The sequence below is a fragment of the Plectropomus leopardus genome, chromosome 12, assembly GCF_008729295.1.
Source record: "Plectropomus leopardus isolate mb chromosome 12, YSFRI_Pleo_2.0, whole genome shotgun sequence".
Taxonomy (NCBI): Eukaryota; Metazoa; Chordata; class Actinopteri; order Perciformes; family Serranidae; genus Plectropomus; species Plectropomus leopardus.
In genome coordinates, this window is record NC_056474.1 from 11,997,815 (window position 1) to 12,023,424 (window position 25,610).

General features: G+C 39.3%; 1 protein-coding gene across 1 annotated transcript in view; it reads left to right on the top strand.

The window, feature by feature from the left end:
• Positions 1 to 21,578, top strand: part of LOC121952008 (adenylate cyclase type 1-like) — a 54,218-nt gene extending 32,640 nt beyond the window's left edge. Inside the window, exons 5-20 of the mRNA XM_042498516.1 lie at positions 1,392 to 1,519; positions 2,700 to 2,858; positions 3,160 to 3,301; positions 5,482 to 5,637; positions 10,547 to 10,744; positions 11,551 to 11,648; positions 11,791 to 11,875; positions 14,815 to 14,904; positions 15,132 to 15,394; positions 17,229 to 17,355; positions 17,804 to 17,920; positions 18,054 to 18,200; positions 18,296 to 18,394; positions 18,517 to 18,631; positions 18,710 to 18,834; positions 20,756 to 21,578. Of these exons, the coding sequence (XP_042354450.1) occupies positions 1,392 to 1,519; positions 2,700 to 2,858; positions 3,160 to 3,301; positions 5,482 to 5,637; positions 10,547 to 10,744; positions 11,551 to 11,648; positions 11,791 to 11,875; positions 14,815 to 14,904; positions 15,132 to 15,394; positions 17,229 to 17,355; positions 17,804 to 17,920; positions 18,054 to 18,200; positions 18,296 to 18,394; positions 18,517 to 18,631; positions 18,710 to 18,834; positions 20,756 to 21,175 (2,469 nt within the window). The 3' untranslated portion in view covers positions 21,176 to 21,578. The remainder of the gene's footprint in view (positions 1 to 1,391; positions 1,520 to 2,699; positions 2,859 to 3,159; positions 3,302 to 5,481; positions 5,638 to 10,546; positions 10,745 to 11,550; positions 11,649 to 11,790; positions 11,876 to 14,814; positions 14,905 to 15,131; positions 15,395 to 17,228; positions 17,356 to 17,803; positions 17,921 to 18,053; positions 18,201 to 18,295; positions 18,395 to 18,516; positions 18,632 to 18,709; positions 18,835 to 20,755) is intronic.
• The last annotated feature ends 4,032 nt before the right edge of the window (positions 21,579 to 25,610 follow it).

Sequence of the window (25,610 nt, forward strand, 5' to 3'; positions counted from 1 at the left end):
AGCAATACTAATTTGCTGACTTTAACAGCCCAGACACACCAAACCAAAATCAAAGAACTAGTGGCAACAAATGAAAACTATTGCATCGCCTCCCTAAGACGACAGCCAATGGGCAACAAGCATGTACATTCTGCGCCTGCGTGAGAGGAAATAACTGTCCATAGCAGCAGGCGGTGGTAGTCTGTATTTACCATTCATAAATAGAAAGTGGAAGACTGACACCATGGGTTCAAGACACTGGTCAGCCAGTGAGCACATCAACAACACAGCCTGAAATTGATAGAACAAAATATATTTACAATGTGCTAGCAAACAGTAACACAAACATTTACAAACTGTTTCTGTTAAAAAGGTCAATGGCTAAAAAAAATAATCTTACACAATATACTACTCCTTTGTTTGCTTTCCCCATGTTTCTCCTCTCATGCACTGGGCTGCACTGACAGTTAGAGTGATGTGATTCACTGACGGGTTTCGCTGTCTCCAGCACCGATTCAACAAGCTGAATCAGCCAAATAACAGCCTACAAGGTCCAAAAAGGGCTGACTAGTGCCAACGGTGCAGGACAGACAGCAAAAAACTAGGGCGGCAGAACGCACCACCCCCCGACTGTCGACTTGGTGTGTCAGGGCCCTAAGAAGAAGAAAGAGGGAAGACTTATTTGCTTTTGTGCTTTTTTGAGTTATCTATGATGACTGATACCACATGCATGTCTATATGCTTAATATGAAGCTACATGTTTGTTTAGCGTAGAAACTAAAGATCTGGGGAAAAAGACAACTGAGGGTAGTTTAAGTTGCTGCTCCTGGCAAATAAATAGTGAAGCAGACAACTGTGAAATCACATCATTTGAACACTTTGATTTATAACAGATTAAACAAACAAAATTTGACATAAATTGGTGAGCTTTAGTTCCTGAAGAAAGCATTCTTAAAATAACTTATATCACCTGTGTACTATGTGTAAAATTTTGAGTAGTGACATACTTTGAAATATTATAAACATCACAGTGTTATGATAAAGATGCTTAATTTGAAATAATTAATGATGCCATTTTGAAAGGCCATAACTCCTGCACTGTAAACTCAATCGACCTCAGAACTTTCAGCAATGGATGGCTTGAAGCTACGCTACTAATTACATGAAGGATATGGATCAGTGTAATGGATAAACTATAATTAAATGTCAGAATTCGTAACTGAAGCACCACTGGTGCAACTTTGATTAAACTGGAAAAAATAATGCCCTTTGGTTCTCAGTTATAATAATTTTTTTTACCACTAACTGAGCTGACCGTGATGATTAATGGCTAATTTTTTAGGTTCTGTAGCACTACTTGTTGAGGTAAAGATGACATCTTTGGAATCACGATTTCTTTTTTTGGTTGGCAGGAGAACCACTGTCGCAGGATTAAGATCTTGGGGGATTGTTACTACTGCGTGTCTGGACTGACCCAGCCCAAGACTGACCACGCCCACTGCTGCGTAGAGATGGGTCTGGATATGATTGACACCATAACGTGAGTGCTCATATTCAGTCTTTGTTTTTTATCTTTTTTAGCATGTACAACTTTATGCCTATATTTTAATGGTAAAATTTGTGGAAATTGGAAACATTTCATCAGTGTAAACAACAGATGAAGTTATCATTATCTGCTCATCCATTCAATAGAACATGCTTTCTAAATAGGAGCTACAGAAATCCTCGCTTCAGTCTTTATTATTTTCAAACACACTGTTTAATTGAGTCCATGTTGAGAGATTTCCTTCGAGTAGAGCAAACTGCAGCCAGATCAGCCATGTGTGCTGTGAGTGAATTCTAACACTGAACATCTGAGTGAGCACAACTACAGTTGGCTGAGAGAAAAAAGACTTTAATGGGGAAAGAAAATAAGCTATTTTATTGAGCTTGAAAGTGTTTGTTGTCTTTGCACCCCCTGAATAGTTTGGAAGTCGGGGGAAAAAAGCACCAAAAGGAAGAGAGGGACTAAGATGCTGCAACTGCTTAAATCAGAAACTTTCATGACTTGACTCGAAGCTTGTTAATTAGGATTCGACTCTTTCCTCAACACTGGTTAAATAGCAATGAGCAACATTAGCAGTCTGTTTTGTTCTTTGGTCTATTTTGCTATGTTAGGGCCTTTATGAACAGCGGTTGTTCTCTGTCGGCTTTTTGACACGTCGCCAAATCTATTTCGAAAGAATGCTACAGTTCAGTACAGTACAGTTTCAGTACAGTTTTATGCCAAAACTTGTTTCCGACCTTAATCTTTATACATTAAAGTTATTTTTATTACAGCAAAACAGTTCTTTAAACTACATTTATGACTGTTTTTGAGGGGATAGTCCACCCCAAAATCAAAAATACTTTTTTTCTTCAATGTTTTTTTGTTGCTTTGAGCACCACAAGGAGAGTGCCATCTACGTAGTTCCATTATTTGAGAGCAGACAAACATCATTTCAGATGATTTTTACAACACTTGGCAATGTCTATCTATCATATAATCTATTTTGAAAGACATAAGTATATGTATGGGTCTTATTGTTAACTGTACAGCACTTGTGCACAGTAAGGCTCCGTTGCTGTCACATTGTGCTATTTTTGTGCTCTGCCTGATTATAGATATTTCTCAGAAAGAGATAGAAATCTATATATAGATATGACCTTATGACCTCACTCCATGTGTTCTGCCCCTGCAGGTCAGTAGCAGAAGCCACAGAAGTCAACCTCAACATGCGCGTGGGCTTGCATACAGGTCGAGTGCTGTGTGGAGTGCTGGGCCTCAGGAAGTGGCAATATGATGTGTGGTCCAATGATGTGACCCTCGCCAATGTGATGGAGGCTGGAGGACTACCTGGGTCAGTACTGGACATTTTCCATGAGTACCTGCCACAACCCTTATGTGTACAGACACATAACAGGTTAAAACAGGATTGTTTTGAAACTTAAAATATAAACTTGTCCAGTAATGGCATAGTTTACATAGCAGCCTATATTCGAATTCCTGAAATTTAATTATGGCTTTTGGTTACAGTGGGCCACCGCAGATTTTCAGTGGCTCTATCTGGACATCCCTATGAAAAACATTTTGGGGCACCACTGGCTATGAGACCAGTTGTATTGTGTATTATCCTGTCCTATCTCTGCCATTGTCCACAGGAAAGTCCACATCACCAGATCTACACTGGAGTGCCTAAATGGAGATTATGAGGTGGAGCCTGGAAATGGTCATGAAAGGAACGCCTTCCTCCAAAAACATGAAATAGAAACCTTCTTTATTGTGCCATCTCACCGACGGAAGGTAGCGTATTGTAATTCTGTGCTGAGAATGTATATACTCTATATTTAGCTTGTAGCAGAGGAAAATGATTTAGATGACAGCATGAGTTGTGTCTTGAGATTACACGTCATATAAGACGTTGGCCTTAGCTGAACCTTTTAATACCTAGACAGTGTGTACACATTAGCAAAGCTTCTGCAGGACGTATGCCAATCAGTATTATTGGACCTATGTGGTAAGTCAGGGTTACAGTGACTATGAGAGTTCAATGCACAGCAAATGAAGAACACATGTGCAAAGAGACACAACACAAGCTAATGAAAAAACATCGTCACCACTGTGACAACACATGTGCAGCAGTTGTGTCTATTTCTTCCATTCAAATTCATATAGCTTTTTTGGCATGAACAAAAATGTTAATGACAAAGCAATTCACAAAACAGAACAATTATTTTACACATAATACATATATGCATACAATGCATTTATTTTAACCCTTTAAATCACTTTTCTTGGACTGCCTTCAGATGCCTTTTACAAGTATTTAAACCTTTGAACCCTGACCAAATTGGTGCAATTTATTTCAAAAACATGAAAAAAGGCAATGAGCAACATGGGTAAGAAATGTTCCACAAAAAAGCTGGGGAAAAATATCTAGGGATAAAAGAAAAAAGTTAGGAAAATATATAAATATTTATAATTATCACAATTTAATATATGGAATTGTTTCAGAATTATACTTTTTTAAGCACTTTTACAGGTCTTGTTTGGTTTGTTTTATCTGCTTTCTTTCTCTTTTTTTTACAATTGTACTTGGGTCATTTCTTCTTTTGACGCTCATTGCCTTGAAAGAAATCAAGCCAATTTGCTCAGATTTCAAAGAGTTAAATTTACAGGTCAATCCATCTCTTTTTATATAATGTATCCATATTGATCTGTGTATCTCTATCTATCTATATACACACATTTATACAAACACATACACACACATACACACACACACACACACACACACACACACACATATATATGAATGCTGCTCTGTCTCCACCTCTCTCTTACATTTCTTTATTTGCCGTGTGTTGAGCTCTCAGTAGGCTGGGTTAAAAAAAAAAGCAGGCTTATCTTGACCAGTCTTTATTTCTATGCCAAGATCAACAATAAAACCATTCTTCAAACAGAAATATAGTGTTGACCAAAGCATCCAGTGTCATATGAAAGAGCTCTCACACATTTATTGTTGAGCTGATCTCACTTCTAGCCTTTAATGGATTGGACTGAGGCTATAAAGCCCAGGGCATCTATCATCTGAAATCTGCACAGTCCTACAAACTTACAGAGATATATGTGTGTGTGTCAGTGCATACACATAAACATGCACATCTCCAACAGATGTGCCAAAAGCAGCTGGAGAGGGAATTTCAGTCTTGGTGCTGTATTACTCCTCCTCTCCTCTCCTCTCCTCTCCTCTCCTGCCCCCCCCCCCCCCCCCTCCCCCCCCTCCTCACTCCATACTGCAGTCTTAATGTTATAATGTTATACAATACAAGGCTTGCACATAGGTTGCATGGGTTCATACATAAACCTGTTAACATCCCAGTTGCATGTTATTTTTTAAAAAAAAAATTTTTGATGTTTTTTTTTTGATATGCGGGAAACTTTGCTAATCCTCCTAATACAGCTGATGGTCCGACTACATAGAAGACATGGCTCAGAGAAAGATGTGCCCTGACTAAGCTGTGTTGAACACTCACTCTGCTATTGTGCCTGAAATTACACCTGCTCAGTGACACACTCCAACTTTGAACATCTATTTCTAAGGAAACGCTCCTGTGGCTCGTATTAGAGGGGAGAAACAAATAACCCGTGTGGTCGTATGGGTTGGAGGACTTGTTGATTTCTTACTAGAAATTACATTTCCTCCAACCCTTTAACATATGCTTTACCTGTATCACTCTTTCTAAAATAGCCTTATGTAAGAGAAATGAGGGCATCAGAGTCCTAAAACTATTAAAATCACCTAAGGGATTGACCTACCTATTTTAACAACTTTCTATTGTAATTCCTGAGCCCGATTATCATGATTGCATGCGTGTGTGTGTATGAACACGTGTGCATGATTTATAGACCCTTACATAATACATATTACTGTGTGGGGTATCATGACTAAATCCTTGTTCCCGTTTCTTATCTGGTGACAGATATTCCCAGGATTGATTCTTTCGGATATAAAGCCCGCCAAAAAGATGAAGTTCAAAACTGTGTGCTACTTACTAGTGCAGCTTATGCACTGCAGGAAGATGTTCAAGGCTGAGATTCCCTTCTCCAATGTCATGAACTGCGAGGACGGTGATAAGGTATAAACTCTCAGTGTCTATGTTGACGTTTCTGTGTTTGTTCGTGCTGTGATTTACGTGAATAGAGACAAAAAGGTGTAGCATGAATGTCTAGAGTTAACTTCAGTAGTGAGGAATATTTGATAAACGCTTGTTCGACTTATCTGGATTTCCAAATGCCCAGAAATGTGGCCTTAAAATATTGATTTTAACCACAACTTGATATTTTATTGTCTTCATACATGCTTTTTTTAAACATCTCTCAGGAATATACTTTCCATAGAACTACACAGCAATTAGGATGCATTTAAAATTATTCCTATTTATATAAAACAATTTCATTTAATTGATATCCCTGGATGTTGTGTACAAAAGCCTCACTTCAGGTCATGCCGCGACATTTCAAAGCACTTATCAAAATTACGTGGCTGCTGCATAATTTTTAAGTCATGAGTTAAAGCTCTGTAAAACATTGTTCCAACAGAACAGAGTCGTGCATTATCCAAGGAGTCTTTGGCAAACATTAGAGGAGCAACAATGTGCGTTTGTGGATTCCTTCATGGTTTACTGGCTTTTTTAATGTGAACTCTTGGACTCACAGTAGATATTAGCATTTGTAAGAGATGCTCACGTATCCAAAGCTGTTAAACTTGTGTCCTTTGTCACCGTATTGAATACTGAACATAGCACTCTTGCAGTGATGTATCTGCAGCACAGTTTATTCTGTCTCCTTCAGATCTTTGTTGTAGACTCTGTTGTAGAGTTAAAGCTGAAACAATAAGAAAATTAGTCTATTGACAGAAAATTAACCATGAACAGTTTTATAAAATCAATTTATTTGTCTTATGTTATAGTTAAATGCCTGTTTTGGAGTTTTGGGTGCTTAGTTGGACAAAGTCAGCAGCTTGCAGTGGTTTCTTGTTTCTGACATTTTGTAGATCAAATGATTAACCAAGAAAACATTTGGCAGATTGATCTTTTTTTTTTTTTTTTTTTAAAATAAGTGTTACCTGTTTTGTAAAAATCAATTTCTTTGTTCTGATGTTATAGTTAAATGCCTATTTTGGAGTTTTGGGTGCTTAGTTGGACAGAGTGAGCAGGTTGCAGTGGACACTATTTTCTGACATTTTATAGATCGATTGATTAATTAAGAAAACAAGTGGCAGATTGATCAATAATTAAAATATATATATATATATATATATATATATATTTGTTACAGCCCTTTTCCTAATCATAGACCTTCTTAGAATTAACTCTGTTGTTTTCATTCCAATCCACCACTGACATCCTGATATAATCACTGGTTTCCTCCACTTGCCTCGCCCTTGCTCGGCTTTTGTCTGGTAATTTTTTAGCTTGTTCCCAAAAATGTTTTATCTTTAACAGTTGTGTCTATGCAAATCAAATATTACAAACAGTAACTGTAAAATATGAAACAGGGCTCAACCGATATTGTTTTTTTAGTGCCAATATGATACCGATTACTAGTAGTTAATGAGAGTGATGACCACTATTTGGAACCAACATGCATTTACAATAAAAATTTAAATATTTCTGTCGAAATTTAGAATTTGGAAAATTACATACTCCAAGACAAAATTTTGTTTTAATGTCTTTAGCAAATGTTTAAGACCAGAGGGAGATACACAGCACGTTTTCATTTATTAAATTTATCGGCAATAATTAAAATAAAACGCATTTACAGATAATCAGCAAAATGCCAAATATTAGCCCCCATTAGCGGCAAGGCCGATAATCTATCGATCCCTAATAAGACACCAAAATACATTGGTATGTGATTACTTACTTTTGTAATGTATTAAAAAATGAAATTGTTTTTTTTGCAAAATTTTTAGAAAAGCAAAATAATCGCAAAAAATGTCAGCTGTGCAGTTACAATGCCTGTTAAAGGGTTAAAACTCTATCTATGTGCTATGATTTAGCTGAATTGGCAAACATCACTTTAGGAGAAAACAATTCAGGATTCTAAGTAATTCAAAGGGCTTCACAAACTCGCTCTTGCAACCTTCTCTTAGTCAATAAATGTCTTTCAGAGGATGTATGCTTTATCTTAAGAAGACAGGGACTGATAGTAAGTGATGATCCTATCAACTATAATGACCTCAGCATGTCAGAGACCAACAAACCATATCCCTCGCATATACTGTCAGTGACTCTGGCAATCTGGCCTTATGTCAAAGAGCTTACTTGACCTTGTGTGCCTGAAGACAAATCCTGTAGCCTGGCAGCTGTACAATTCTTGCACCACCTGTTTTAATCCAGATTTTCAAGTGTGTGTGTGTGTGTGTGTGTGTGTGTGTTGGATATGTATTTTTCTTGTTGTGAGGACAAAAAACTGGTCATATCATCAAACACTGGGTCTCACTTCCCCAAAAAACAGTTCCTGAAAGGTCATGTTAGAGTTAAATCTAAGGTAAGTATCAATAAGACATGCAGCAGTTATGGTTAAGGTCAGAATAAGTATCCAGGGAATTAATGTATGTCACAACAATGTCATCACAAATATAAAGGTGCAGACTTGTGCGTTTAAATATTTATCATAGAAGGTTACTTTTATAATGTTGCCCTCAGCGGCTTCATCCATTCGATCTTTACTTCACACTACGTGACAGTGTCTCCTCGTAGATCTACTTTACTAGTAATAGCAACATCCTCACATCATGGACAGAAGCAGATTAGTATAAAATGAAAGACAAATAGAAAAGTGGGGACAGGTTAAGTCATACATGCACCTTCTGCTGAATGGTTATTTCACATTCAGACCACACACACTTGAATGGAGTGAAATGACATATGCATTCAAGGCACGGAGAGGAGCAATATAAGGGACAGGGGATGAATGAATAGGATTTTTGGTGCAGCAGACACGACTGTGCTGCATTGAGCACAATATGGAATATAAGGAGAAGTCTGCATCGCAGGTCGTTGTGCGGCTGCGTCATAAATATCACAAAACCAAAGCACAAGGGAGGCACAGAGAAATAACGGGTGGTAATGGTGAGATAATGGAAGAAGAAAGGCTGGATGGAAGGAGGGAAGAATTAACAGAAAGAGGGAAAGAAATAAGGAAGAGCAGATGAAGCAGGGACATGAAGTAGAAGTAAGGATGACTAGACAAAACCGAGGAAGAATAGCTGGAAGAAATAAATCAGACAAAAGCAGAGATGGAAATAATACAGAAAGGAAATACAGGCAGAAGCAGGGAGGGAAGTTATGAAGTGTACAGAATTTAGGAAAGAAGGAAAGAAGAAGGTGTACAGAGAGGCAGCAGAGAAAGAAGAATTGAAAGAAGGAAGAAAATAAGTAAAAATATACAAAAGCAACGAAGGAAGGATGAATATATTTAAGCAAGAAAGGGACTAAGGAAGTAGGGAGTAGGAGAGAAACCAGGAACTAAGAAAGAACAGAAAGAAGCAGGGAAAGAAATAACAAAAAATGGAAATATAGAGTAGCAGAGAAGGAAACAGGGAGTAAGGAGGAATATACAAAGCCAGGAGAAATTGGGAGGAGCTGAGAAAATATAGATGGAAATAATGATGAAAGAAGGATGTCAGGAAGGATATACAAAAGCGGGAAAGGAAAGACGGAATTAGGAAAAAGTATATGAAAGCAGGAGCGTAAGAAATAACATAAGCCCCTTCTTTATGCCGCCTTTGCATTTTTTCACAGAACCAAGCGATGGCGGCATCATGCCGCTCCAGTCTGTGATTTTAAAAAGCATCCAGTATTGCAAAACCAGCATCAGCCTCTTCTGTGACATGCAACAGAGGTGTTGCAGTGCTTGTTGAACAATCACAAACAGCATAACATGGCAGTAACTATCATTTAGCGACCCTGTTATATGACAGTTGATCTCGTCCCTTGTGCTCAGAGGGTAAATAAGCTCCCGAATCTCATTGTTCACACAATTTGCAGACATTTACACCTGCTGTTCTTCTTTGAGATAGCTGCTAACTGCTAACAGCCATTTTTAAATCTCCCACGGTCACTTGCACACATAACACGCAGTCAAGATGTCCTCCCATCCTGCCGCCTGTCAGGTTTATACATAGGCGAGCACTGTTACTACCCCTCATGGAGGATTAAAGGCGAGACAACTCTGTCCCCCATTCTGCGATTGTACCTTATCTACAGAATGATGAGGTGGCCTAATGACGGGATATGCCTGCCTAAAACAGGCAGTGTAAAAGTGGTTATAGTGAAGCAGGGAAAGTAGTAAGTATGAATAACTGGAAGCAAGGAAGGAAGGAAGGAAGAATATACTGAAGCGGGAAAGGGAAGACGAGAGTAGCAAAGAATAGATGGAAAGAGATGGGGAAAGCAGGAAATAAGGCAGCATAGAGAAAGCAATAGAAGCAGAGAATGAAAGATAGAAGAATAGATGGAAACTGGGAGAGAAAGCAGGAAGTAAGGAAGCAGGAAGGACAGAAAGAGAGGAGGAAATTAAGGAAGTCAGTGAGCTGTACACATTCATGTCATGTCATGAACTCGTGAACAGTCTGGTGATCCTTACTCACCCTTTGCTCCCCTACTGTGCCACAGAGACACGCAATTCATCCAGCATACTCACTTACATACACACACACATACACACCTACACACACACAAACATCCACTCTGCCATGTTAACTTGCTGGCTTTGCTCCAATGCCCAATGTTTTGCAAAGCTGCTCACTTTGGCTGCCTGAGACACTTAGACACAGCGGGGTGCATTCAGTAATGAAGTTAAGTGTGAAGGCAATGTCCTAATTTGAAAGTATAATCAGCTGCCCATGCTCATTGTTGACTCTTATTCACCCTTGTTCCTAATATTATAATACTCGAGTAGTGTAGAGAATTCAGGGCGCTGTTATCACACTGTTATTTTTCACTTTTTCAGCCAACATTTCTCTTTTATTTCCTCCAGCGGAGGGCCATGCGGACGGCTCCACAGAAGCTGAGGAATCGTTCCAACACAAACCAGGCTAATGTGATCCAAAGCAGCCCCAGAACCCGGGTCAACCGCTACATCGGTCGGCTGATTGAGGCCCGCCAAACCGAGTCAGACACGGCAGACCTCAACTTCCTCACTCTCATGTATAAGTGCTCTGAGCGCGAGCAGAGGGTGAGAAACTTAAGACCAGGGATACTCAACTTGCTTTGTTTGGGGGCCACTTTTGCTAAATGACAAGTAGCCAGGGGCCAATCGCAGCTGCGACATGCATGGGTCTAGGATTTCGGGACATATCTGATGCTAATATTTTATGACATTTCTAGGGTTTTAGCACACTTCTAGGATTTTAGGACATTTTGGGGATTTTAGGACACTTCTTGGATTTTAGAATGTTTCTAGGATTTTAGCACATTATAGACTTTTGGAACATTTCTTCTATTTTAGGACATTTCTAGGATTTTAGCACACTTCTAGGATTTTAGGACATTTGGGGTATTTTTGGACATTTCTCAGATTTTAGCATGTCTATAGGGTTTTAGCACATCTTTTGGTATTTGAGCACATTATAGATTTTTGGAGCATTTCTATGATTGTAGCACATTTCTAGGATTTTAGGATGTTTCTGGGATTTTAAGACATTAGGGGCTTAGCTGCACCTCTGTTGGGAGGATCCTCAACTGGCACATTTTTCATAAACAAGCTCTATTTTTTTTTTTTTTGTTTTGCTATTTTTACACTCTGGCTCCTTATGTATACTTAAATTAAAAAAAAATCCCCAGTGTGAATCCCTTCATTTTTATTGTGAAGTAGAAAATTGTTGGGGGGCCAGCTGACACCCTTTTTGGGGCCAGATTTGGCCCGCAGGCTGTAAGTTGAGTATCACTGCTTTAGACATTACAGACAGTTAGATGCCGTGGATAAAGCCTTTGAATATGTATTTTGTTACTCACTCTCAACTGTTTTCTGGCACAACATAGTACCACCAGGTTCCTGATGAGTACTTCACCAGCGCAGTGGTCCTCTCTCTGATCCTAGCTGCCTTGTTTGGCCTTGTCTATCTTCTCATTATACCACAGTATGTACAGCAGATTCTCTTGTTGTCCTTTCTTCTCTCTATTGCTTTCACTCTCTCTCCATGTATCTATTTAATTGGCTCTTTCGGTTACTCAGGACCTTTAACTAACCCTTCCATCTTCTCTCCTTTTTTTCCCACTCAGGGGCACAGTGGTACTTGTCCTTCTCGTCTTCTGCATCTGTTTCCTAGTAGCTTGTATCATGTACCTGCATATCACTAGAGTACAGGTAAATACAGCTGCATTCCTCTTGTCTATGTTTTCTCATTCACTTTTTACTCACACATTAACTCCTTCTCTCTGATCTGGTGTCTCAGAGAGCCGGCAAGTTTCTTCATTTAAATTTTTCTCTGTTATGATTCTTCTTTTTTTCGCTGACTACAGAGAAATATGTAAATGTACTTTATACAGCCTTGTAATACTGAGTCAGTATTCATTGGTTTCAAGATTACTTTCTAAGCCTCTGTGCTATATTTTATGTCTGATGGCTGGTCTATTAATTTCAGCTTTTGTTGGGGTTAATGGTCATCCTCAAAGCTCATGACCACATCAGTTTTAAAGTTTATTTTTACACTTTGTGGCTTTTATACATTCATGTTCTCTTTTCCTGGCTGACCTTTGCTATCCCAATCAGCTTTTTGATTTCAGGCCTTTTTTTCTTATACAGTGGAACACATATACTATTATAACCAAAATCTTCTTTTTCTTTATTTCTAATGCAGATTACTGTCTAATTGAAATTTGTGTGTTTATTACATAAATATGTAGTAGTGATACAAACAGTTTTGCTATTTTCTGAGATTTGTTGTCCGTTTCAAAGCTATTTCAAATGCTTTCAAATTACTGTACCAATTGAAAAAATTGCAAAAACTGAAATGCAAAACCTTTGTTCTTCCTCCCATTTTTCACAGGTTTAAGTCAAAGATCTAAGACTTTTTCTTTTTCTTTTCACAAAAAGAATTATTTCTCTTTTTATTTTTCTTATTTTTCATTTTTGTTAAAATTAGTGTTAGTGAGCACTGCATATCTACCATGCTGATCCATCCAGCTGACAGGTGTAGCTTATCAAAATGCTCAAACAGCATCGTCACTACACAGGAGTGCCTTGGGATGGCCACAATAAAAGGACACTCTCTGTGCAGTTTTTTCACAACACAATGCAAAATTAATTTTTCAGTCAGTGAAATCACTAAGGTTAGGTTTAGGGAAAAGAAAAGTGATGAGGACCTACCTTAAAGTAACTCCAAGTTTGGGGTGCCCGTAGCTCAGTTGGTAGAGGGGGTGCCCCATGCTCAGAGGCCACGTCCTCGCTGCAGGGGCTGTGGGTTTGATTCTGGCTTTGGCCCTTTTGCTGCATGCCATTCCCTCTCTCTCCGCCCTTCACACTTAAGTTGTCCTATCAAATAAGGCAAAAAGCCCAAAAAATAATAATAATTAAAAAAAAAAAAAGACTCAAAGTTCACACAGTTCAGAACACTCGTCTCCTGGGGAAACTCCTGTGTTTTGTGACCTATTCATCACCCCAACCTGCCTCCTTACGTGTCGCTAGGGAATGCCTCCTTGCAGCCTTTCTAAGTACTTACCTGGTAAAATCATCCTGATAACATGAGTTCAAAATTCTGTTTCACTCTCTGTATCAGTCTGGGCTCTCTGCAGCCCCACTTTCAGTGTGTGGAAATCGCTTTTACACAAATACATTGCCAGTTAGACAGTAAGAGTCTAAAAAACAATGCAGTTTAATTATATTTACCCTGTGTATGTGACGTACCAGGGAACATCCTCTTTGTCACCAGTGGAACCAATCAGTAAATCAAACTTTTGCCAAATCCAGTCAAAAAATGGCAAAAAAAAGTGTTTTCCACAGAGAAACTGCATCCTCTTTTTTTGTCTAATCATTGTAATCGACTCTATTACTGAATTACCTTCACTTATCGCTGTGTTTAGTAATGTTAGAGTTAGGCTTGCTGCTGTGGGAGCAGCCATTGCTGGTCTGTAATCACCTGCCTGCATACTCTGTCATCACCTACAACACAGTCCCTGATTGGCTGCCCATGTTTTCAGCTACAGTGGGGATCCCTGATTGGCCCAGCTGGATTTTGTGCTCTGCAATGTGTTTGGGGTGGCTGACAGTCCAGACTGATACAGAGAGTGAAAAAGAGTATTGAGTTTACATCAGCAGGATGGTCTTAGCAAACTACAAAATATGCGGGTTATGCACAAATTCTGAGTCATGATTATGTGGTATAGCTACAAATTTGGGTGCACCTACAAATAGTTTGAAAACAACCTGAACCATGATCACTATAAGCAGCTTCTACTGTGCTATTCTTATAACTTACATCATCATCTAAAACTAAACTAAAAACTAAAACTAGAAGACACATTTTAGTTTATTGAAATAAAAACATGCTTTAGAAAAGAATGAAAACTATCTAAAACAATATTGTGTGATTACAAAATTAACTGGAATAAAAATATAGTCTCTTCAGTTTTAGTCAAATGTGTCTTAAAAACTTTGAGGAAGAATTGGTTTATATGTCTATTAATGATGGGTTGTCTACATGACTGTGAGTTGGTTGCCTTCGCGAAGTGTTGTGTCTGTACTGTAATGCCTATTCTGAACTTCCTGCCCCTGACAAATATGCCACATTTTGTGATTTAAAAAAAAACAACTAAAATTCATATTGAAAAAATAAAAACTAAATAAATTATATATATAATTTATTTTCATTTATTTATTTTGAAATTATATATTTCTTTTTAAAAGATATATGTTTTTTGGTGTTTGCCTTTATTAGAGGTAGGACAGCTGTAACATGAAAGGGGGAGAAAGAGGGGATGATGTGCGGTAAAGGGCCGAGGCCAGAATTGAACCCACAGCCGCTGCGGCAAGGACACAGCCTCTGTACGTGGGGCGCCAGCTCTACCAACTGAGTTACTGGGCGCCCCCTTTTAAATTAATTTTAAATAAAAAAACAAAGCAATAAAAAAACAAAAGTGTAACTCTGCTACTAACATATTTTGTCCTACATTTTTTTTTTTTGCTGTGTATTCACATATATAACATTAACTATGACCTATATAATTTTATTTTTTCAATTATATCATATAATGTTCCTCATGCTGTCAGTCTCCTTCACCTAACTTTTTTTTGTTTTTATCTCTCAGTGTTTTCCAGGGTGCCTGACCATTCAGATTCGCACAGCTCTCTGTATTCTCATAGTGCTCTTAATCTACGCTGTGGCCCAGGCCTGTGTGGTGAGTGTTAACAGTAAAAATGCCATTCTCCAAATATGAAAAATGCCACCATGTTTTGGGCTGCAATTGTAGTTCCCTGACAGTTGTAATATATTCAATTTGCTTTATATATCGGTGCTGTAAATTAGAAAACAGAAAAATATATAATAACTATAAGTCTGTGGGTGTAGACTAACACTGACTCTCTGTTTTATCACTCATATGTACATTTATTTGTCCTCTGTCAGGTGGGCTGTATGCCCTGGTTGTGGGATAGTGCCAACACCAACAGCTCCATCATCATCATTGATCTGGACAGCGGCGCCAACCACACCATGGCAGAGCTGCCTTGTGACGGCGCCCGTTACGCCTTTCTGTCCTGTGTGGTGGGCACACTCACCTTGGCACTTTTCCTGCGGGTCTCGTGGCTGCCAAAGATGGCGCTAATGCTCCTTCTGGGGGTGCTGTATGTCACCGTGTTGGAGCTCAGCGGCTTTCGCAAGACTGCAGGGTGAGAGGTTAACGTCACAACATGATCGCAAACCAGACGCACACAATCATGCAAAACACAGCTTGTTTGCACTTTTTATTTCTGTCCTTTCCTGAAGTTACATGAGGCAACGTTTGGCTGTGAGTGTCAAGCAACAGTTTTTGTGTTTGTCTGATCCAGAGAAGGGGCAGATAACGAGGAGTTTGGAGGAACATTTACAGTACATGTGCTGAGATGTATGTGTGTGGAGGAGTCTTTGCTTGTCTGCAGCCCACACACTCTTTCATTTTCCACTCTTAGAGGCAGCACATGTGCTCATTAGTTCCAAATCAGAAGCCTGAAAGGACAATGTGGGCTGGATGATGGGAGCGTGGTAGCTGCTTCAACCCAGCGCAGAGGGGCCTGGCCAATTTTATTGGAGCTAAGATCATAAATTGGTCCCTGAAAAAATGATTACGTTAAATTTGTTAAGGTTACTAAGATAAAGATCCCTTTTGAAAAGCTCATTTTGTTTAGATGCGGTTATGCTTCAGTTGGTAATATAATACTGTATGGTCCAAAATCTCAAGCACATTTAAGCTATAATGTGTTTTATTTCATTTGATATTTAGTTTTTTTAGTTTTGATGTTTAAAAAAAACTAACATTTATTTAAAGGAATAGTTCACCAAAAACAATACTGATTGTATTTAATACTTACCTTACCAGAAAAAAAAGTTTTCTATTAAGTGGTGTTAAGAAGAGCAGAGCAACTGAAAAAGAAGAACAGAAAAGAAAAGAAGCACAATTTACCCTAAACTACTGAACTGCTAGAAAAACTTTCCTGCTAAACAAAGCATTTCCTATGAAGGACTTTGTTGTGCACATGCACAAATGCACACAACAAGGGGGATGCTAGTAATCCAGAAGTGCTTTGTTTAGCAATAGTTTAATACAAATACTGTAGTTGTGTTTGGTTTCCATGAACCAATTAATAGATACAAGACACTTGGATAATGCTGCACGGAAATTTTCTGAATGTCTGTCAGACATTTTTAACCTATTTTGCTGTCTTTCGTATGGTCTCTGTCAAAGGCTGTTTGATCTGATACGCTTTCTGTTTAAAAGTTACAGTTAGTAACTTTTACGCCAATAATTTTGTGTCATATTTGTTGAAACTGTTAGTATATTCTGAAAGAAAATAAGATGACAGATAGTCTGTGAAAAAAATCATGTCCCTCCTCCTCATCTTAATGCCTCTAATGGCATTTGCTAGAATCTACTGTGGCATACCATAAACAACCAACCAGTCTCTAACGCAGCCGTCAAACATGTCAACTACTGTTCAAGTGTGGCTAAGCTGTCAAACTAGGAAGCACTGATCACATATGAATCAAGAATTTGTTACTGTATTGCCTATTACTTGTCACGAATGTTTTCAGAAACATATTTTGATGCAGCAGTTGATTGAAGTACCAAGCACCACCCACCGGCCGGATGAACTCCCTCAATTAACAGCTAAACAGTACACTAAAATGTGTTTCTGTTTGAGGTGAGAAATAGACAATGCAGTAAGAACATCTTGATCATCTTGACAATTTGACTGCAGTCCATGAGCAGTGATTGACATGATTGACAGCTGCATTAGACTCCTCTGCTCTGATTGGTTGTCTTTGTTCACATGCAGTAAGGTCATTAGAGGCAATAAGCCCAAGAAAGTGTGTTATACAGTTCATACTGTTTTTCGGTGAACTATTCCTTTAATAAAACTTTACTCACAATTGTTCTCCTCACTGTGGGGGGTCCTTTCAACCCTCATGTGTAGTTTTCTGTGTGGTCCAGTCCAGTGCTGACTTGTGTGTCGGTCTCTTCCACAGTGGGGGGTCCTTCCACATCCGGGGCTACGAGCCCATCCTGTCTCTGTTGCTCTTTGTCAGTGCCCTGGCCCTCCACTCCAGGCAACTCGACCTCAAACTACGCTTGGACTTCCTATGGGCTGTGCAGGTCAGGAAGTGTGTGTGTGTGTGTGTGGATGCTGAGAGGCTTGAATCTCGTTATCATAAGATTTAACAGAAGTGTACTGAAGAAATGCTGCCACAACAGCTTTTATATATGTGAACAAGCAGGGTATGTATGGAGGATTTCTATTTATAGGCTGCCAGCTGTCTGTTTCTCTAGCAAAAAACGAGGGTATGAAGCTTGTTTTCTCTTGGTGCCAGGAGCTAAAAAAGGACTATTGTGCACAGTGGGATTGCAAAAATGAAATTTTAAGCTATCTAATCATTTAACTGGCAGAATTAGTCGTGTAATGTTCCTAAGTCCTTTCAATTATGACACATCTAGTCCATGTTGCGTGGTTTGTTACTGACCCCGTGTGGTGAAATTGTGGGACAAGCTGCAGTCCTCATGGCTGTATCTGTGTATTTTACTTGTGTGCCACATTTGCTGTCAGGCGGAAGAGGACAGAGACGGCATGGAGAAAGTCAAGCTGGACAACAGGAGGATCCTCTTCAATCTTCTGCCCGCACACGTGGCTCAACACTTCCTGTTGTCAAACCCCAGGAACATGGTGAGCCTCGCTAATAGACAGGCAGACAGACAAACAGACAAACAGGTAGATAAACAGACCGAAAAACATGAATCGAAAGACATCACACGACGTATTTTATACTGTTATACTGTATTCTTTTTTTTTTCATCAGGATCTATACTATCAGTCCTACGCACAAGTTGGTGTCCTGTTTGCCTCAATCCCAAACTTTAATGACTTCTACATCGAGCTGGATGGCAACAACATGGGAGTGGAGTGCCTGAGACTACTGAATGAGATCATTGCTGACTTTGATGAGGTCGGATGCAGTTTTTTGTTTTTTTACTTTGAGCATATCTGAACTCTGGATTATCTGAGTGATGTTGCATTGGTGTTTTGAATACATGTTTGCAGCTCATGGATAAGGAATGCTACAAAGACATAGAGAAAATTAAAACCATTGGCAGTACATACATGGCAGCTGTGGGCCTCGTCCCCACCATTGGAACCAAGGTAACATGTCTTTTTATATTTCTGCACATGTATAAATGGATGTAGAAGATCATAATGACGATAATATGAGGGATCATTTTAGGCACAGATACTGACTGCTGTGTTTACGTCTCCTTCTTAAGGCCAAAAAATCTGTTTACGACCATCTGAGCACAATTGCAGACTACGCCATTGAGATGTTTGATGTTTTGGATGAAATCAACTATCAGTCATACAATGAGTTTGTGTTGAGAGTAGGTAAGTCTATAAACCATAAGAAACCTCAGTTCTTCTATACTTTATATTTATTGTTAACATTTTCTTACGTTTGTGCAGGTATCAATGTCGGTCCAGTGGTTGCCGGGGTGATTGGGGCGCGGCGACCTCAGTATGACATCTGGGGGAACACCGTGAATGTGGCCAGCAGGATGGACAGCACTGGAGTCCCGGGAAAGATACAGGTATTCAACACACCTTAGATATTTATCTAAAAGTAATTTTTTTAAAATGGATGTGTAGTTTACAGATGATGTTTATAGGGAAAACTGCATAACCACAAACCACAGTTGTAAGGTTGAAATGTATAGATCATAATAACTAAAATCTAATACAAAACAGTGCATGCTACATATCTAAATAGACCAACATGAATCAGAAGTTTAATGCATTTTGATGCAATAAACCATGTTGCCCCTATTGCTGTCAAATTTTAAAATTAGTGTTCCCATGGTCATGAAAAACCTGGAAACATCATGGATTTTTGTTGCGTGTAATAGAATTCCTAGAGTAATTTTCTTTGGATAATGTTCATGTAACATAACAACAAAATTATTTTCTGTAGCTGTGTGTGTGAAACGTGTTTTGTAAATTATCATGTACATTTCTAAATTTTCTCAATGCCAACTCTCCTTTCATGTGCGCCAGATAGCTGAAATTAGATTTGAAAAGAATCTGCTGTGTTTGAAAAACACCAGGCAAGAAATGTGGGTCCCTGAAAAGTCATAAAAGGTTTTGAAATTGTGTCCATTAAAATGTGTGAAGGCTGTAAAAATATTAATGAATATTTCAAACTTTAATAATAACATTTTGACATTAAAGGTTACTTTTTGTAGTGTCCAATCAATCAGTCCAATGAAACGAGGAGGCAGTATTTCACCCGTCAAATTACAGTACAGTACAGTTTGTGCTGTCATTAGTTCCACTAAAGATATGTTTTGGTAAATAGCCATCGTGAGATGTTACTTACCAGTCTAAAAGAAACATTGTAAGTTCAGCATCAAACCGCATCTTTTTACTCTCCAAAAGTCTCCAGCATTGGAAATCCACACTAATATTTACCCTAGTTTTGCTTCTTCTAACTTTGCTTCTTTTCTTTGCTGTCGAACATTGCTTCTTCGCAGGAGCTGCTTGTGATGGAGATAACAGTTGTTTTCCTGGAGCTTCTGCCATAGCTGTGTTTCTTACTCACTAACTAATTCACTGAAACTGAAACATCTACGCTATATCCATGGACTCTATGCTCCAGCTGGCTCAACTTCTTCATCCTCTCTTGCAGCACACTAGAGGCTACAGTGACTCACTGTCCCCTCTCAGGCCAGGATGTGTTATTACAGAAGGAAAGGCCCATCACTGGCTGCTTAGCTGGATATCTCTGCAGTACAATACATAGGCATCTTGGACATAATGTAAAAGGTGTTACTTTTTCACACTCTTTTGATAGGGTCAGTTCATTTTTTGAATGTTTAAAACTAAAATTAGGTCCAGATCTTACATGTCCACTTGGACTTAATGATGCACTTATTAGATTCTGGTGGTCAAAGGTCAAGGTCACTGTGACCTTACATCCATCCCATTTTTGTGAATGTGGGAGGGAACTTTTTAAATTTGGTATTAAAATCCACTCAAGGATGAACTGATTAGAAATTGGTAGGTGTGGTCACAAAATACATATTTGAACATAGCTCAGGAAATAATTTTCAAAGGTCAACTTCACTTTGTCATCAACATGTTTTCTGTCCATTATCTGGAACAAAAGGGGAAGCATTTGGTCAGATCTTGAAATGGTGACACTAATCTTGGGTGCCCAATTGTGGCGATTACATAGATCTTCTGCTGCAGGGTTAAAGATGATAAATGTACTTTATATGCATTTACATGGTACTTTTCTAGTCTTCAACCACTTCAACGTCACATCACGTCAACTACTTGATGCACTTTTAACTGCGTTTCGCGTTTACCCACACATTCATACGCTGAAGGCAGAGGCTGCCAGACAAGGTCCCAATCTGCTCATTAGGATTGAATCTAATCATCCACATGTACATTTGCACACTGATGGCACAGCTGTTAGTAACAGTTTTGTTTTTTTTTCTTTTAATACAGGTGACCGAAGACGTCTATCGCCTGCTGAATACCAACTATGACCTGGTGTGCCGCGGCAAAGTCAGCGTCAAGGGTAAAGGTGAGATGCTGACCTACTTCCTAGAGGGCAAAGTTCAGGGGATCGGCACTGCAACCACTTCTTCAGTGGTGCGTTCTGCCAGCCTGGCGCGCCGGATCCACTCCTGTGGCAAGACAAGCGTCCCAACCAATCTGGGCAGCGTCTCCTCTGCCGCCAGCCTGACCGCTTACGCCAGCATGGGCAGCAACATGCAGATGAATGCTGCCAACAGCAGCAACAGCCAAGCGACATGCCTGCCATCATCCTGCGTGCCTGCAGTGGGCGAGGAGGACGAGGAGAACATAGAGGTGACAGAGATTGAGATTGAGACTGTGGCAGCTGTTGCAGATGCAGCAGTGTAGGAAAAAAGGACTACAAACTTCACAGAAAAATAAAAGGAAAGAAAGCCCTGGTTGGAGGCCAAGCGAAGACAGGGCTGTCCAGGTGTTTCCTATAAATCCTGAGCCTCTGGCACAACCCAGAATATGCTCATTCAGGATACGAACCTCCAGAGAAATGACATGGTGATACGGACAATCATACTCGCTTTTAGGGATTTTTAACTGCTTGCCACTCTTGAAAGAAAAACTTGGAGTGAAGAAGAAAGCTACCCAGAATGCTCTTTTTACCATCTCTATACTGGATGATTAGATTTGTGGTGTGCTTGGGTCCCCTCAGATCCAGGTATAATGTGTATCTTTGTTTTTTATGTGGAGCATATTCCATGTACAAGGGATATGTGCATTAATATCCAGAAAAAGACGGACCATGCTATTGCTTTTGCACTGTCTTTCTGATTATGCCAAGGATACATTGCATAACTTACAGTAAAATAGTGTTGTTTCTTTTTTGATGTGTGTAAGCATGCATGTGTGTACTCGGAGTGTGTGTATGCATGTGTGGTTAATTCTGAATTGTAACGAAACAGCACAAAAATACTTTTTTATACTCAGAGCTCACTGGATGAAATAGGCTTTTTTTGAGACATATTTACAATTAATAGTGCATGACTTTTAAAGAGTTGACAGCCATAGTAACGGTACTCCTGCTGAAAGAAAACCAAAGTATTGAGCTTTCCATAGATCTTTCTTTTTACTGCTTACATTGCCTCAACATACTCAAAAGAGAGGAGCAAATGTTGCATTAGGTTGAACATATTTGGCATATGGGACTCGTCCATACCTCATCAGTTGACTTAAAAGTGTCTTTTTGAACCCCAGAGCAGTGAACTTCAGGTTCCTGAATATTTGATGTTTTGCCCTGTTGCACAATAGTTTAATAGTTTTGTTACAGGGAAACTTATGTGTTTTTCAACTTGGACTCCATTTCCCATGTTTTTGCGTCTACTTGACTAATGGAATTAAAACTTTAAACTGGTCAAATATTCAGCGAGACTGCTGAGCTGCTGCTGTGAAACAGGCTGCAATTTTATTCCTTCCACTAAAAATCACTTGCTTTGCCACTGACAGGCTCTGATTGTTTCAAAACATGTCGATAACATTTTCGGAAAGGGACACAGAGGGATAAAATGTTTATCCTTATCTTTTACTGGTCTGTTTGTAATGGACCTGCATGTGTATAGCGCTTTTCTAGTCATTTTTGACCACTCAAAGCTCTTTCACGCAATGAGTCACATTCACACAGTGGTGGCCAAGGCTACCGTACAAGGTGCCACCTGCTACTCAGTTTTTTAACCGTACAGATGCACTCACACACCAGAACAGCCATTGGAAGCAATTTGAGGTTCAGTATTTTGCCCGAAGATGACTTGCTCTACCCCTGAGCCACAGTCGCCCCAATAACTGTGACCAAGTCTCACTCGAGACTGAAATATCTCCAGAGGCGACTTGTTGCAGGTAGACAACAATGGAAACATTACTTAGAGTTAGAAGAGTGAAGGAGTGATATATAGTTGATGTTGACAATGTGGCAAAGTCACAGTTAAGAACAAGACTGAGTGAGACTTGGTTAGACACACCAATTAACACATTAGATCCACAAAAAGAAAGGAAAAACATTTTATTTCCCTGTAGGGTCTTTTCTGTAATGACATTTTTAATAACAGTCTTTGCCTGTCAGTGGCAAAGACAAATTCAGTGTGGAGGGTTAAGTGGCATCAAGCAGTAAGGTTGCAAAACTGAACTTCTCTCGTGTGCCAGATGTGCAGGAGAACTACAGCGGCCAATCCAAAACATGTAAACATGAAAAACACCAATAGGCCTTTACAGAGCCAGTGTTAGGTTTGTCCACTCTAGGCTACTGTAGAAACAACATGGCGAACTCATTGGAAGAGGATCCGCTCTGTATGCCGTTATAAACAGCTCACTCTGTTTGGTTTTTTAAAGATTTTTTGGGGGGGCTTTTATTGCCTTAAATGGACAGGACAGTTTGAGAGTGAAAGGGGGAGAGAGAGAGAGGGTGACATGCAGCAAAGGACTGAGACCAGAATTGAACCCACGGCTAGGATACAGCCTCTGTATATGGGGCGCTGCTCTATCCACTGAGCCGCCAGGCGACCCAAGCTTACCTTAATGTAAAAAAAAAACACAGTTCATATTTACAGGAACTTACAGGAGAACATTGGTATAATTATTATCTACCATTTCTGCCAATAGATGCCTCAAATCCTACACATTGGACCCATAATGGACGTAAATTGACGATGCCCAAACGTACCTAAGTGGTTACATTGCAGCCTGTTTTGCAACTAACCAATTACTAGACCAATTTCAAAATTGTTGTCTGCATTAGTTATTGAGACACAAAAAAGGGGGTAAAATAGTTCTGTAGTTGAAAAATCTCGACATTTCCCTTTAAGTCTACACACAGACAGCGGTGGCTTTGACACTGATGAGGCAGTAAAGGTCAATGAAAGGGACAGATAAAACGTGTCGACCTAAAGACCATTTGTATTGAGTTGGATGTGTGCTGCCATGGAAACTAGTTAATGCCAAAACCGGACCAGTTATAAAGTACTATCATCACATGGAGGACCAACACACCCCTATGTATGGTGCAGACATGTATGTAGATATCCATGAATGCATTCATTCACTCAAGAGAGAGCACATACATTACTTAAGCACATACAATAAGCACACAACTTCTACAAATGCACAACCTAGTCCTTTCTAGTCCGACCCAGACACATTTTCTCGAGACCACAGAAACTTTGGTGCAGTGTCGTTTTTCAGGCCTACATTACCGTACTCCAGCTTTATTCGCTATATTTATGCTACATTTTGAGTTTTCCTCAAAAAGAGTATAAGCTTTAGCACGTCTCTCAGATGCAGTCTCAGAAATGCGAGGCACTTCAGATATCTTTGTAGCCTATATCTTTATCAGCGTTGAACTTTCACTTGATCTGCAAAGGTGTAAATACATCATGTTTCAAGTTTTTTGCCTTATTCAATAAGCTTACAGTGATTGCAACCTGCCTTTTTAGATATATTCACTTTGATATGCAGATCATACTTTTTGTAAATAGCCAAAAGCTGTAAACTATGTTGTATCTTGTACAGTGTAAAGTTGGGTTATTGAATATTTTGTAATAAAGACAATATTGGTGTATAAAATATTAAATGAGTATGGCTATAAATGTCAGTAGATAAAGCAAGTAGGTGTTGAGGATTGTGGCTGAGGGTGTAAATTAGTCTTTTGTTGATTTTTATGCCTCACCTCTGGTAATAGCCGTGGTCATTTTGTTTTCCGGTTGTCTGTCTTTCCATCCATCCGTCGACTTCTCCAGAGCACCTTTGAAATTTGAAAGGAATTTCTTCACATTGGCATAAACGTCCACATGACTCAACAATGAACTTTTGGTAGTCATGGGTCAAATGTCAAGGTCACTGTGACCTCCTCAGTGTCATTTTTGTGAAGGTGATATCTCAAAAGTGCCTTGAGGGAATTTCTTCAAATGCGACACAAACGTTCACTTAGACTTAACAATAAACTGATAAAAAATTCGTGGTCATGAGTAACTGCGTCCTTGCGTCCATCTCATTCTCGTGAAAGCAACATATAAGGAGGAGCTTGAGGTAGTTTCCTCAAATGGCACAAATGTCCACTTGGACTCAAGAATGAGGTTTTTAGAATTTGGTGGTTGGAGGTAAAGTTTCAGTCCAGTCATTGAGGTCTTACATAACATGTTTTTGGAAATAACTCACAGGTTCATGAGCAAAATATGGCAAAAATTACCAACAAATGTCTAACAGGATATAATGATGAAGTTCTGACATTTTATATCCAAATGGTAAGGGGGGGTGTAGCATTCATGTTTTCACAGACATGATGTAAACTGTAAGTGCAACTTCACTGGTTTAGGGAGGCATACAACCGCGAGGCAGTAATTTTAGTAAGGATGAGCCATATGAGGCAATATTTACATTTTGTCCCCCAAACCTCAAATGCAGTGTGCAGCACAGCAAGCGATCAGCGGGACACAAATATAACTTTTTATTGGCAGTTCTCCCTGTTAGTTCCACTCTATAAAATTTCATTTCTCACACCTTAGTTTATGGCTCTTAAAATAACAGCTTTCACTCTACAGAGCAAAATATGGCAGACAATGACAGATTTATTATGCCAAACGGTGGATTTCCACAGTCCTCAGCCAGATAAATGTCACCATGTCCCAAACACTGAGCGTGGGCCAAAATTGTTTTCCCAGCATCGATGTAGAATTTGTCTTGGGGTCAGTCAGTGTAACAGTTAAGTCAACAAACACCTGGCTTGCTCAAACAGTTCAGTGTAGTACAGTATGGGAATGATTTTTGCTTTGGAATGAAATGCAACAAA